The sequence below is a fragment of the Pholcus phalangioides genome, unplaced genomic scaffold (genome assembly GCF_987345545.1).
Source record: "Pholcus phalangioides strain wild (caught in Gottingen) unplaced genomic scaffold, Ppha-v1.0 ptg000024l_1, whole genome shotgun sequence".
Taxonomy (NCBI): domain Eukaryota; kingdom Metazoa; phylum Arthropoda; class Arachnida; order Araneae; family Pholcidae; genus Pholcus; species Pholcus phalangioides.
In genome coordinates, this window is record NW_028301616.1 from 10,650,226 (window position 1) to 10,665,606 (window position 15,381).

Here is a 15,381-nt window from a genome sequence, read left to right on the forward strand (position 1 = left end):
ATTCATCTCTGCCCTCACGGGAATTCGAACACCGGTCTCTTGTTTGCCGGACGAGTGCTCTACCAACTAAGCTATGAAGACAGATAGAATTTCCCCTCCTTGGAGCGCATGTATGTGCTGAATAGCTCCGTGCAATGGACGGCTGCAACATTCTGCTAATAGCCCGCAGATGACATCAAGGCCACGAGATGGCGACGTATATGACGAAAGACGTCACGATAGATACGGAACACTGGCTGAGTGAGGAGATACTGATGTTTCTAGGAGAAAGGAAAATTAATTTCTGCCCTCACGGGGCAGAGATGAATCTAAGAAGATGCCTAGAAATATCAGTATCTCCTCACTCAGCCAGTGTTCCGTATCTGTCGTATAAACAAGGGAGAGTGACGTCTTTCGTCATATACGTCTACTCTTCTCTGCTTGAATGTAGAAATCACAATTTTCATGAAACGTTAATTGTTTCAAAAGTCGTAATAATCAGTAATTCATGTAGAAATTCCCAATGGCCATCAAATTTATAGCCCCGTAAAAGAGAACGAAATTTCGTAATTGCATTTACATGTCCAATCCCGATTCGTATTGAAAATTCCGCTCTAATCATTATCACTTCAATTCAATATTTTTTTATTCTTTAATATTTATTCAAAAAGATGCGTCATGAATTATTATGGTGTAGTCGTTTTAGTGAAGTGGTTTTTTCTTTTGAAATCTCCATTTTAATTTCGGGAATACGGATATTTTTTCTTTTTATGTTTATTCTCCAATTAATTAGTGAAATTGTTTTTGAGAATTTCCAATTTATTTTATGGAAGCGATCGCTCGGAAATTTCTCAAATTCCTTTTTTGTCTTTTGAATTCTTCATTAATGAATTCACCGGTTGAAGTAGTTTGGATTAATTTTCTTCAAAATGAATGTAAGGAAAGTTGATGTTGATTCATAACGTGTAGTTATCATTTCATTGCGAAAGAATATTTGAGCGGGCTTTGTCGGATGTTTGTTCGGAATTTTATTATTTGGTACGAGATTTTTTTTTAAAAATAATGTTGCTTTTAAGATGATTTAAAATGGCATTTTTTCCATTTCATACCGTGAACCGCTCAGGTCCTATCGACAATTGTCATTTTAAGCCATTGCCCGGATAGAGGCTTGGGGGGGGGGGTGGGTGTCGGGTGTTTTATTATGCATATAAGTTATATATATGTATCCCATGCATGACAAAACGTACAAATAGCAAAAAATTTACAATATTCAAAATTCACAAGTCTATGGTTTTGTAGCTCTAGTGAGCCCTTTGTTGGCCAGGTCAGGTCCTGGACCACGTCTACGCTTCTCGGCTTGGCGGTTTGGGTGAGCCCTTCCTGTCACTCTGGTCAGCCCAGCTGCTGCACAACATCTCCCCTCTCGGCCTGGTGGCTCTAATGAGCTCTCTGCCGTGGCCAGGCTAGGTCTTGAAATGACAGTAAAAGTTTTGAATTGTTATCTGAGGAGCAATCTGAAATGTAATTTCTGTGGTCTTTGTTCGAAACTGAGCTGAGACTAAAGGGGCCCCCACACACCCGTTCCTGAATTCCTCTGAGGAAAAACTGATCAGTCGAGATTTCCGGATTCGGACTGAATATCCATCCCTTCCGCCACACAAGATATGGAATACCTTTCAGAACACTAGTAAATGACGGACGATAGTTTGGCTCTTGTCGGTCTTGTATTGGCAAGACAGCGCATTCTTAATAAAAATCGCAAGAAAAAGTACGTCAGAAAAATATGGTATAAAGTGGCTATAGAAAAGGGGGACGGGTTTTCCCGTATAATCTTGCTTTCAGAATTGAAGGTTGCGCCTAAAGATTGGCATCATTACTTGCGGATGAACAAAGCAACTAATTTAAACCCGTTAGCACTGGGTGCACCAGTCATTAAAAAAAAACAAGATGGCTTCTTGCGAATGACTATTTTACCTCACGACAGGCTCACGATGACATTAAGATTTCTGCATGATCCCAACATACTAGAGTAGGTCCCCCAGGCTGCTATTACTTTACGTCACATCAACTCCGGTCATATCGCCATACGGCAACTTACTACTGATCGAGTTGGGCCGGAAATGAAGGCGCCATCTATGGGTGGTCGCCTCAGGTTCGGTAGAGAAAAGGACTTGTTATCTACGTTCTTCTACAGAATCGAAGCCGGAAACCCAATGGTTGCCTCCATGGGGTAGAAGACGAGAATCTCATTGCACTCTGATCTGAGGTTCGTAATCGTTTCCTGAAAGATAAATGATATTTTTAAACTAAAGCGAGAAACTGACGCAAAATTAATCTGAGAAAATATCTCTAAAATGTTGTAGACTTACTTAAAACGTTGTGGGCCAATACTGGCGTAAAATATCAATAGAAAGTGGTAGATAAGATGCGACCAAAAATAGTGGATCTTAGAAATTATCTCAGTAAAAATGTAGGAAAAACAAGTAATAATTTGCAAATAATAACAAATTTTTCTTAGATGGTCGTTTCGGCACTCAAGGGTTACTCTGGTGGATATTAAATATAATTCAAATTACTCTGACCATAGTCAAAAACCTCTGATAAATGTCAAATATAATGCAACAACTTTGACCTATTTCAAACAACTCTGAAGAATGTTAAATACAATTGAAACGGTTCCCGGAAATATGTCAATTAAACAACTCTGACGTATCCAATTCAAACAATACCCTGAAAAATATCAGTTGAAACAACAATGATTTGTGTCAAACGAAATGTTGGAATTATATTTGACATTCACCAGAGTTGCTGAATTATATTTACATTTGTCAAACTGATCAAAATGTCAAATATAATTAAAAAAATTCTCTGACAAATAATCAGTTATTCGTCAATAATTGTTTGAATTGAATAATTCATTTTGACGAATGTCAAATATAGCTCAAACAATTCTGATGAAACCAGTTTTATTTATTCAAACAACTCTATCTTCGGACGCCGAAAACAAAAAACTGAAACAACTCGGGCAAGCATCAAACATAATTCAAACAACTGTGACGCTCAAAATGAAATACCGAACTCTTGTAAACAACCGTGCCTTGAACTTAAACGTCTGTCTGACTCACAGCCGATATTCACTCATTCTAACCACACTTCCAACCAGCATATAAAAGATTTTTTATTGCTCCTTGAAAAGTGTATTCATGGATACCGAAGCGATTTAAAACAGAGCTGGAAAAAAAAAAACAAACCAGTTTTTCCCTTCATTTCAAGTGCAGATAACTGATCTAACCAAATACCTAAGTATCGAAGTTTGTGTGTGTTTTCGTGGCACTATTTAATCAAGAAAACGTTGTTTTCTGACTGAATCGAGATTCGTTGGATCCTAATTCTATCCAAAAACATTGAACATCGATTCAATCCAGAAAACATTCAACCTTAATTCAATCCAAAACATTTCCAGCACCCAACAACGACATCTATTCACTCACTTAAACCGTACACCCACATTCGTTATCAGGTGTAATTTGTACGTCTGTCCTGGGTAAGAAGAGAATCTAGACATAGTGCGTTGTTCTTCATTGTGGACTAAGGTTTTTATTTTTCATACTTGTGGCTGCCGCTTAGACACAGAGAGATAAAAGCTCTTGAAACATGATTCTTCCGGGAAAAAAGAAAAAAATTAACCAAAAAATATAGGTGAAAGTTAAGAGGAAAGAAACCCATGTGGTTTTTTCAGTGAGATCAAGTTCGTACGCTGCTGCTTGCGTATGTGCGTATGTAATCTATGACAGGAGCTTTGCTAAGTGGGCTTTTAAGTGAAAATCTCTACTCTTTCGCTTCTACGTAATATATTAAGAGAAAAATAAAGAAAAACTTTCTTGTTTGAGAGCTTTTTTTCCGTTCCTTAAGGAAAGAAAAGGAGTTCTTAGAGCTCCCAAATGAATGCTTCCTTGTTATATGAGTTAGTAGAAGCTGCTTTACACTCTTCAAGAAAATCGCAAAAAAAATGGCTGAAACCTGGGCGTGGATCGAAACACAAGTTTTTTTTTTATTATTTTATATTTTGTTCCGGATAAACTGTAACAAGCGCTAATTGCGACAAAGAAAAACATTGTTGCCATCAATTTTTTTTGTGTTAAAAAAAAAAGGGAATATTGAGTGATAAATTACCTGCGAAGGAAACATTCTTTTCGCTTTCCGAAGAGAATCCCCTGTCTTGTTTGATTTTTTACTTGTTAGTGAAAGAATCTGATATCTTGTGTGTAGCGTAAGATAATTAAGTGAGGTTTGATTGACTTTAAATTTTTCCTGGAATTTATGTGAATTCTTTTTTATAGGGATTGAATAAGTTGGTGTTTTATTGAATAAATTGTGTTCATTTTTTGTGTGTAGCTTAAAGAAGTGTTCCAAGGGAATTTATAGACTGTAAAGAAATTTTTATTTGTATTTGGGGAAAATTTAAGATAATAAATTGAGAAAATTGCATTACTGGATGGAAAATCCAATTTTTTTTTTTTCAACTTCGCGAAATCGGAAAATCTGAAAATTGAAGAACTCAAAATTATAGAATATTTAACGATTCCAAAATTGCAAAATTTGTAAATTCGAAAATTGGTGTATTTTATGATTTCAACTTGGGGAAATTTAGAATGCATTATTGAATTAATTATTGAACTATTATTAAATTAAGTTGATGATATTTATGTATTATTTCGAAACTTGAATATTTTTTTAAATTATAAAACTATTCTGAAATTTAATTTGATTTCAATTTTTAACATTAAAGATAAATTTTGAAAAATTAAATATCGAAAACATGAAAACTAGTAAAATATTTTGAATCCAAAATTACATTTTTTTACATCGGAAATTTAAGTATTTTTAAAGGCGAAAGTTGACATATAATTCAAATAATGCACAAAATTGGAATATTTCAAATAATGCACAAAATTGGAATATTTCAAATAATGCACAAAATTGGAATATTTCAAATAATGCACAAAATTGGAATATTTCAAATAATGCACAAAATTGGAATATTTCAAATAATGCACAAAATTGGAATATTTCAAATAATGCACAAAATTGGAATATTTCAAATAATGCGCAAAATTGGAATATTTTTATTGCTCTATATGAGAATAGTATTTCTAAAATCTCAAATTTTTCTAATCCACAAATGAACTATTTAAAAAAATTAAACTAATTTTTAGAATATTCAAAATTAACTAGAAATTGTGAACTCACAATATTAAGATTAAAAAGTGAAATATTCAAAAAATATGGGGAAAAGTTTAGAATTGAAATTAGAAAATTTTTAATCCATAAATTAAAAAAACAAAGTAATTTAGATATCCAAAATTTAAAATTCAGAAAATAATCTGCAACGATGAATTTAAAAAAAAAATAAATAAAAATTATAATATAAGCGAAAAATTTAAATTTCTCTTAATTACTAATTTATAAACCCAGTTCTTATTCAAACACGCAAAAGCCAACATTTCAAAAACAAAAGAAATTACAGAATTATGAATAAATAAACACAACTAAAAAACAGGGTTTCATTTAAATATTGGTTTAAAAATGAAGTAAAAGAAAAATTGAAAAAAAAATTTTTTCTTAAATTTTTAAGCTATGCTAATGACGTTTAGAATCGTCTCTACTAAAAATCAGCTTGAAATGCAGTTGAGATTTTCCAATTATTGAAGCAAACAAAAATGTGGAAGTAGAGAAGATTTTCTCACCATATAAAATATGCATGAAATTCCAAGGTAAACACATTTTCAATTAAAATTTTGAAATTGTAGAAAAGCTAGAAAATGACAAAATATTCGAAAACAAAATTAATCTTAATAATGTACGATACGGTAATTTTTAAACGATGAAAAAATTAGAAAAAAATCTGGAGCGATTTTTAAATATTAATTAGTTTATTGTCGGGAGATATAACCATGTTACATTACGTTATTTTAAATTAGATTTTTAAAAAAAATTATATATGAGACATAATTTCTCGAAAGAAAATTGCTACTTTTGACTGTTTATGATGTTTAAATATTTATACGTTCAAGTATAAACGTTTTTAAAAGGGAAATTCTTACTGAAATATTCAAAATTTTCATCCTAACGCGATGGTCTTTTTTTAAATAATTACGGAGCGCAACATTATTTCTTATAAAGAATATCAAAATTATTTTCGGCTTAAATTTTTATTTAGAAGAAAATCATATTTGCATATCATGTTGAAATCAACTATCAGCTAAAATGATGATTTATTATTTATTTTATTATTTTTTTACAGAAATCTTGAAGGGAACAACATCTCGGTCATCAGATCTGATGACTTTGCTGGCATGAATCAAGTACAGATCATGTAAGTAATGTTTAACTGGCGCTTTCGATGATAAGACTTATTATTAGATATAGATCGCCGCATTAAACTATATATAATGAGTGTTTTTTCCTCATTTTATTTTTTATTCAGGCAGTTGATGGAAAATCAAATATACATGATTGAAAAAGGAGCATTTCAAGACATGGTCTCTATGGAAAGGCTGTAAGTTTCTTTTCTTCAATTACCCAGCTTAGGCCAACGACACTTTTGAATGATAGGCCTTTTTTATTTTTCCTTTTGTTCCAGTTGCATAGATTCAGATGAAATACTCTAATAGTTTGTTTTTAGTCCTTTTACCATCATATTTATAATTTTTCCTTGAAAAGTCGTATATGTGTTGAATGTATAGTAACAGTTATAAATTTGATTGTTGTGTTCCCCGAAGACCGCCGTAATGACAAACAGTGATGAAATGTCTTATTTGAGAAGTAAATAAAAGATTGAATTCACCGATAAACTAGTGTCATGTCGATGAACCATACGTCAAATCAGCGAATTTTGTCTCCCTACGTATCTTTTTGTTCGATTAGTCAAATTAGTGCAGATAAGCTAGCGGGAATCTCACATTGATGGAAAGATTGAATACGTTTGTTTGGAAACGAGGCAGTGTTGGAACAATCTTGACGTTCTTGAGAAAAATAAAACCACCGTAGAAATACTGTAACTCCACATTCTTGGGAAGAAGAAACCTATTGGAGTGATTGTGACGTTCTTGAGAGAAAAAAAAAACAGTAGTAGAAACAATTGTGACGTTCTTGAAGGAAAAAAAAAACCACCATCGCAAAAAGAATTGGGATGTTCTTGGGAAGAACCACCGTAGAAATAATTGTGACGTTTTTCGGAAGACGGAACTTTTTATGAAACAATTGTGACGTTGTTTTGGTAGAACCCTTGTTCAAATAAAACTGACTTTCTCGGACGGAAGAGGCACTGAAATAATTGCTTTTCAGGAAGAACTATCATTGGAATGATTGTGATGTTCTTGAAATGTACATCCGACGTCGGTGGAATAACTGACATTCTTGGGATGAACCACCACTATTGAAGTAACCACGATGTTCTTGAAAACAAGAAAAATTGTTCAAATAATTGTGACGTTCTTGGAAACAAACTCAATAGTAACAATCATGATGTTCAAGTGAAGAAGAATCATTCATTGCGGGGAAAAAAAAATTATGACTTCCATTCGAAAAGAGCCAATGTTAGAAACATTATAAAGTTCATGCGTGAAATACCATTGTTAAAGACAATTGTGACATTAGTGGGAAAAGAAAAATAATCGTGCGAAAAAGACGTATTTTTTGAAGAAAAAAAAATTTGTGACTGGGTTCCAAAACACTTCATTAATTTTTGAAAGCTATTATTGATCCGGATGTTTTCGAAGAAGCGCAATTGCCACCTGGACAGTGTTTTCTTTTGATCACCCAGGCAATATTCATTATTTACCAAAACAGTACATAATAATTAAATTTGCTGAAGATGTAAATACAAACAAGTATTGTAAATACATCATTTGAATATTTATTCAAACTCCTATAAATCAAATTGTTAATACATAATAGTCTTCGCCACTCGAAGTCCGTTCGATAAGTTATAGATAGACCTCCGCGTGACAGGCTCTTGATAGATTGTGTCAAGCTTCGGCTCGATAGCCAGCCATCATATCAGTTTTGCCAGTGTCGGTATTCATGCATGTGGGCCCTAGCACTTCCAGCTCATTACCATCTCTCTGGCCGATTCGTGCATCGTCGGTTGGAAACTTGGCGTGGAGAAAGGAGGTCTCTTGCTCCCCTTTGGGACATCATCCAGCGACCAATTTCTGCCGTCTCCAATTCCGTGATTGCTCCTCGTATATATACGTACATATACACACACACATAGATAGAGAAAACCCAACCCAACTTCAAATTACTTGCAGAGCGGGAGAGACGTGTGGGCCCTCCTTAATCAATTTAAGGCTTCCTTTTCAATGTCCTTCGCAATTCCAGTCTCTTCTGTGTTCGTTGTTCGCCCCCGCTTTTCGCAATTTGGCTCGTTTTGTGAGAGCTCTCTCTCTCTCTGTATTCGGCTTTCACCTACGAATACTACCAACACCACCTTTTGCATTTTACGAATTCCGTACCATGCTTACGATGTTTCTTAATGTTTTTTTTCAGATGCCAAAGCTGATTTTTATGGATGACACGATCTCAACACTTTCTGCAAAAAGAAGAAAAAAAAAACAGATTTTTATTTTTTTTTTGGGTTTCTTTTCGATCAATCTTAACCTTAATTTTTTGTAGATTCCAAGAACCCGGTGTATTTCCCCCTCCCTCTCTTGTAGGATTTAAAAAGCCGTAACTGTCATTTCTCTGTCGGTTTTGATAGTTATGTGTAGGTGAAGTTGGTTGAGGACCCCTGACGTACCTTGAGGTCATGACCATTTCTTTTCTCAGGCTTGTGTGGAGCCTTCGCACTAGGAGTAAAGCACGATGCCTCCTGCCCCCCAACTCATATTTCTTTCATGAGGGTTCTTGCAAGGATATCCACGAGATCCGTGTAATTTGCGGTGCCGTTTGGAGCTCTGATATGCATAAATTTACTAAATATTATATTTACAGTATATTCCTCCTTAGATTAATTTATGGTTTCTCCAACTGTTATTATCTTATTATGAAATAGTTAATAATAAGTTACTAGATAGTGAAGGTGTTCAGGTTGGAAATGGCAGTTTTTTTCCCCCTTGGGGAGATACTATTCAGGGACTGTGGTTCGAAAAGCAATTGGTGCACTATTATTTCCTGTTTTCCAAGTTTATGAGAAGAAGAAAAAAAATAGTATTCCATGTCTTTTTATAAATTGTTTAATTAACCCAAAAGTGCCTTTATTTGATTAATCATAGCTATATATGGACACCATGAGAAGAGGGATATATGATCCCACTTCTAGGCAGTGCTTGTTAATGTGTTTGACTAGCCATGGAGATGTGGTTTCCAATTTTTTTATAATTTAAGAACCCCCCCCCCAAATGCGTAGAATGCGTGTGTATCTGTAAAATGTGGTGGGTTTTGTGTAATTCTAGCGATGTGCAGGAGGTATGCTTTGTCTTATAAATGCTAGGATATTTGCTTACCCCCCCCCCCTCCCCGAGATGTGTAATTGACTTGCGTACCCCTTGAAATGCGCAGTTAGCTTGTGTACTTCTACCTTTCATAAAACAAAGCCATAACTAATGCTTTTAATTTTTTGTTCAACTTCTTAATCCGTTTCTTCCGCCGCTATTGATTACTTTTCACTCGCCACTGAATGGCGGGGACTCGTAGACTTCTTAAGGGGCGTTGGAGGAGTTTCTGAGACCCTTTGAGTTTTGATGACAGCTAACGTATTGGTTTTTTTTTTCATTATGCGCTGAGTATTTTGTGAACTGTAAAATGATGGGAGGTCCGTGGCCTTCATCTAAATTGCAAAGTGGTCCCTGGCTTTCGTTTTATTGGCACAAACGGTACGCGGAACACGAAAAGGTTAAACCCTGGTTTAGTGTCTTACATTTCCAGTCTGCAAAAGCTCATCAAGTCCGAAAATCCCTTCGTGTAGCATAAAAAGTTGTGGCTCTTACGTAATAACGGTTTTCGCTTCAACTAATTCTGTTTCACCCGCTTCAGAACAACTGACGGCGCTCAAAGCGGGGGTAGGGGGTTCATCCTACTTGGACTTCCGTTTCATCGTCACCTTAAGGAATAAACCCCGGTTCAGCAACAGATATTGTCGGTGTGGCGCATAACATCCGTCGAGGCAACAAAATTGCTCGAATAATTTAGACTTGGAAAGAAAATGCACCTTCCCTCTCTCTCTCTGGTCGATATATAGTCAATGTATCATGTCTAAACTGAGTCGGTTGGCACATATTAACGTTCGCTCTGCCCAGTTTGTTTCATAACGCAAATATTTGCCATGAACTCAGATCTAATCAGCGATGAAACTCCGTATTTATTCATTTTGCCACCAACTTCTCCCCCCAGAAAAGCCCATCGAAAACAACCGAGACCTTCTAATACAGTATTTTTTTCTTTACTCCAGCCACGATCAGCAAATGAAGATTAACAACGTGAAACTCCAGGAGGGTGAACTATAACAAATTTCCCGGCAAATTTAACGGATTCTGCGCCTCGAAAGAGCCTCATTTAGCCATTAGTAGTGTTTGCGTGAACCTTCCATGGAGGAGGTGGGTCAATTGAAGGAGAGAAACCTCCAGGCAATACGTCTATGTGTTTTTTTTGTGTATATATATATATATTACTCGCAATGGTATTGCAGAAAATCCGCTCTGACCCTCCCTCCCAATCAAACTCCGAACCCAATACTCGTACACCACACGCAAGATCGTACGTACATACGCATATATCTTTCGTGTCAGCGCCGCGGCCCAGCGGAATCCCCCTGAGCATGTTTCTTGCATGTTCCTCGGAATACTGCAGGGCAGCCTCCTAGAGCTAATATTGGTTTTCCCATGTGAGGGTAACCGCCCCTCCTTTTTACAAGGGATTTTCGGCCTCCCTCAAATCGAACCTCGACCTCCCTTCGGCCATAAATAATCCAGGCGGTGTGTGTGTGTGTGTGTGTGTTTTGCCGAAGGATTCCTAAGACCACCCCACCTTAATCTTTTCTTCTTTACCTCCGCCATGATCTTATACATTTTTTTTATATTTATTTTATCTTTTCTGTTTTCGATGTACTTATTTGATGTACTGGAATTGTATTTTCTAGCAGAAATAATAATAATGATACTAGGTACAGAGAGAGAGTCGGGCCATCTCTGGGAATCCTTTGCACCTTAATCTCATCACGTTTCTGCAATTCGTTTTCAATAACACGTATCCTATTATCGCGCATCGACCGATTCCGTGAGACTTGCTACTTTTTATCGTTTCTCTTGTCGACAATATTTTAGGATGCCGAGAGAAGAATTTGTACGTGCATTGGCATCAGTATATTCTACTTTTTCATTTATGGACTTTTTTCCCGTAGTGCATGTTCATATTTTCGAGCACTGACTGTCCTCTGAGAGAACGACTGCGCATTTGATGAAGAAAAGACATGACATAGATTTTCTTATTACAAGCCTTACGACCTTCTAGTCTTTTTTCACATTTAGTCCGCAAACTTCTTTCCATAGTCCGAAATATCTCACTTGTAAGGCTTCGATCTAATTGAGTTTGACCATTTTTTAAATAATGATTGCACTTAAAGAAGAGTTGATGTATTCATGTATAGTCTTCCCGCTTCAATGTCAATCGAGTTTATCCCTAACGATTCATCGACAGAAAATTCTCCGACAACACATCACGGACGGAAAATTCATCGACAACATATCAGAGATATTCATTGCTTGCAATGAATGCAACAACAATTGACGGAGAACAAAATTCATTGCAATTGCTTGCAATGAATTGCAACAACAATTGACGGAGAACAAATTAGAAAATTCATCGGCAACACAACTGACAGAGAGGAAAATTTCATTGACAACAATTGGCTGATAGGAAAATTCACCGATAAGTTTATCGAAGAAAAAATATCAAATAGAAAGATGTATACATTTTCTGACAGGAAAATTCCTCGATGGAAAATTAATCGACAACAATATGTCGAGAGGAAAATTCCTTGATGGAAAATTATTTGGGAAATTCACCGGGACGAAAATTCATTGACGGGAAATTTGACCGGAATAGAAATTTATAGAAAACAATTTATCGAGAGGAAAATTCAAAGACACCAAATCATTGAGAGAAAAATTCCTGGACGAAAAATTCTTCAATGGAATATTAACGGAGAAGACAATTCTTCCATGGAATACTAATGGAGAGGAAAATTCATAGATGAAAAATTTGCTGACAAAAATTCATCGGGAGAAAAATTCAGCGACAAAAAAAAAAAAAAAAAAAATTCGAGATGAAAATTAACCGAGAGAAAAATTGATCGATGAAAAATCTATTCAAAGAAAAGTTCAATTCAGTTCACCGTTGAGAGAATTAGAGAGCGTGTGACCGAAAGATTGGGCGAGCAAGTAAGTGAACGATTGAGTTAGCTACTTAGTGACGTGGTCACTCGCTGGTCATTCATTCTCAGACGTCAGACAAGGTTCTGCTTTTTCATTGGTGCCGTATGGAAATTGAGTCGGGAATCATCTTGACTACGTACAGCCACTATAATACCCAAAGTGTCCTAAGCAAACAAACTTACCATATCCTGAGAATTTCATTGAAAGTTCTTCCATGAATTCCCAGGTATATCGCAGCGCGGATATTCGTCCATATCTCAGGTAAAAATTGAGCTATTGGCCACGTACAAGTTCCGGTTTCATTCTCGATTCTTCAAGAAGGGGCTTCCTTCCAAGATGGAAAAATAAAAAATGTGGGGGCCTCCCTTTCTTTTGCCAATGATAAATGCGATCAACGATCAAGAGAAAAGAGGAAAAAATTCTTCTATATGTATGTAGAAATATGGCTTCTATAAATCATCGTTCGCGTGTGAAAATTCTTCTACAAGAATGAGATACATCTATGTATTCCAGACCAGAAAAATAACAAAGAATGGACATAAGTATATGGAATATACCCCGGCTGCTGCCGCTTTGTCATATTTCACGATGTTCTCTCTCTCTCTTGCCATTTTCTTTTTCTTGTTACATTCTGAACAATACCATGAATCGAAAATATATACTATTTCCTTATGTGTGATGTATTGTTACAAAAACGCATTGGCAAACCGCAGTCCATACACTTATGATACAGCTTTGAAGGTAATAATGAGTTTTACACACGCGGAAATTACGCACGAAATATTATACTGATTACTTTTGGAATGCTTGGGATTTTTCTAAATTTAATTTTTTTTTAATCCTTTTTTAGGAGACTTAATAACAACAAGTTGCGAAGTCTGCCTGACATGTTGTTTTCGACGATGCCTAACCTCATGCGATTGTAAGTTTACATGGCATTCATTTTCTTATCTCTCGAAGTATTTGCTCTAAAATTTACAGCATTGGTGCTCAAACTTCATCCTTTCGCCGGGGCTAATACGACAGATTGAATCGAATACACACACTTGAATTGATTTTTGACAATGTTTCTTTTTACATTTAACCCTTTACTTTGCCGTGTTGCCCTCAAGCAACACATGGCTCTCTTATATTTTTCAAGTGAAGGCATTGTATATTTTGTAGCTCATTACGGCATTCATGCTTCTGAGCAACTCATAAACATTCGATATTTACTTGTGAGCTGTTAAAGGAAGTTTCTATAATTACCAGCAGAATGTCTCAAAGGTACACTTTGATGTCGCCTATTTCTTGAGAAGCCAAGCAAGAACGATTTTTGACCCTTGCATTTTGGGGAGAAATACCATGTGTAGAGGAGAAATATTGCTGTGAATTCTTCAAGAATGATAGAAAAACCTATTTCGCAAACAATAAATGTCATTTTTATGCTATTTAAATACACGTAAATCATATACAGTGTGTTCCTACAGCGCGACATCAAATATTTTTGACAAAAAATACATAATAAAATATTGACATTTTTTTTGGCATGTAATAGCATTCATGATACGTAATTTGCTTAATATTATAACCCCCTCAAAATTTTTCTCCTCTGGATAACGAGAAACCTCGATATAATGATACTCTGTGGATGAAAAGAAATATCGATGGATTATCGTTATATCGAGAGGTAGCATTATCATCAGACGTCACTACATTCATGCAGTTGTTGACATGTCTTCTGAATTGGCGTTGTTAGTACTACGATAAAATGCCATTGTGAGTGTTTATTCAGAGGAAAAAAATCGTAATTCATTGCTTGAATAAAAGTTGTTTCACCCTGTGAAGTAGTTTACCGCAAAACACTTTTGTATATTACGCAGAAAGTAGTTTCACGGGAACTTCATTAACACTTTTAAATGGTAATCAGTGAAAAATAGCGATGCTACCAAGGAATTAAAAAATATATGCGAAGATGATTTTGAGCCAAATATAAATAATATTGTGCCAGCAGTTTTGTAATATCCTCAAAAATATCGTTATAAATGGGTTTTATCGTAGTAAAGGGTATCGTTGTATCCAGAGAAATTGTAATATTAGACTATAGGCAATTCCGAACAAGATCTGAAAAATATCCTTGTAAAGGGATTTATAGTTATATCGAGTATCGTTATAGCGAGGTTTCGCTGCATTACAATCTTTGCTAATTTAAGAGTTAAATTACTACTACTCACAGGTAACTTCATTTAATTTTTATTCGACCCTCGGGCAAAGTACTCAGCTATTTTAAGACCCTGGAAGGAGTTATTCAGGTCTTTTGTGACCCTCGAATCTTGATAAACTTTTCCATGAAAAAGTATTCGATTCATTCAAATGTCCGAAACTTCACTGACAACAGTTCGTTATCGAAGGATCGAGAGAGTGGAGTGAGCAAGTGACCAAGTCGCTAAATAAATGAGTCAGTGAATTCATCAATTCATGAAGTATATGAGCAGCCACTCTGATAGTTATTTGCAAAAAATTATATGTTTTTGAATGAAATATTTATTGGAATATAATGTATGTGCTGGGAAGTTTTCATTGGCTCAGAAGTTGTCATTTTTAGGAACTGTACACAAATGAAATGTGAACTCAACCATTTAATTTTTTTATTGCCAGGAAATAGCAATTACATTTTCGGACAAATATTTTGGCAATTACCGAATTTCCACAACTTTGAATCTGATTTACGTTTCGCAATTTGTGAACCATACCCTCAATCATTGGTGACAAATGCTTAAAACTTCCAAGTCAAATATCCCCATTAATACTGCATTTGAAAAAAATGCGGTTTTTGTTAATGTCTTTTCTCTCAGCCGCATTTACATTTCGCTAATTGGATGCTCACAGGGTCATAATAAAATGTTAACTTTTCTATTTTTTCATGTGTATTTGTGTTCTTGAGGAATGTGACATTTTGAATAACCACAACGGATTTGAAAACTTTTTG

At 35.3% G+C, this 15,381-nt stretch overlaps 1 protein-coding gene across 3 annotated transcripts in view; it reads left to right on the forward strand.

The window, feature by feature from the left end:
- sli (slit guidance ligand) overlaps positions 1-15,381 on the forward strand; it is a 273,161-nt gene that overhangs the window by 75,992 nt on the left and 181,788 nt on the right. For all 3 annotated transcript variants that reach the window (XM_089251401.1, XM_089251403.1, XM_089251402.1), the window contains exons 2-4: positions 6,284-6,355; positions 6,467-6,538; positions 13,264-13,335. In XM_089251401.1, the coding sequence (XP_089107527.1) occupies positions 6,284-6,355; positions 6,467-6,538; positions 13,264-13,335 (216 nt within the window). The remainder of the gene's footprint in view (positions 1-6,283; positions 6,356-6,466; positions 6,539-13,263; positions 13,336-15,381) is intronic.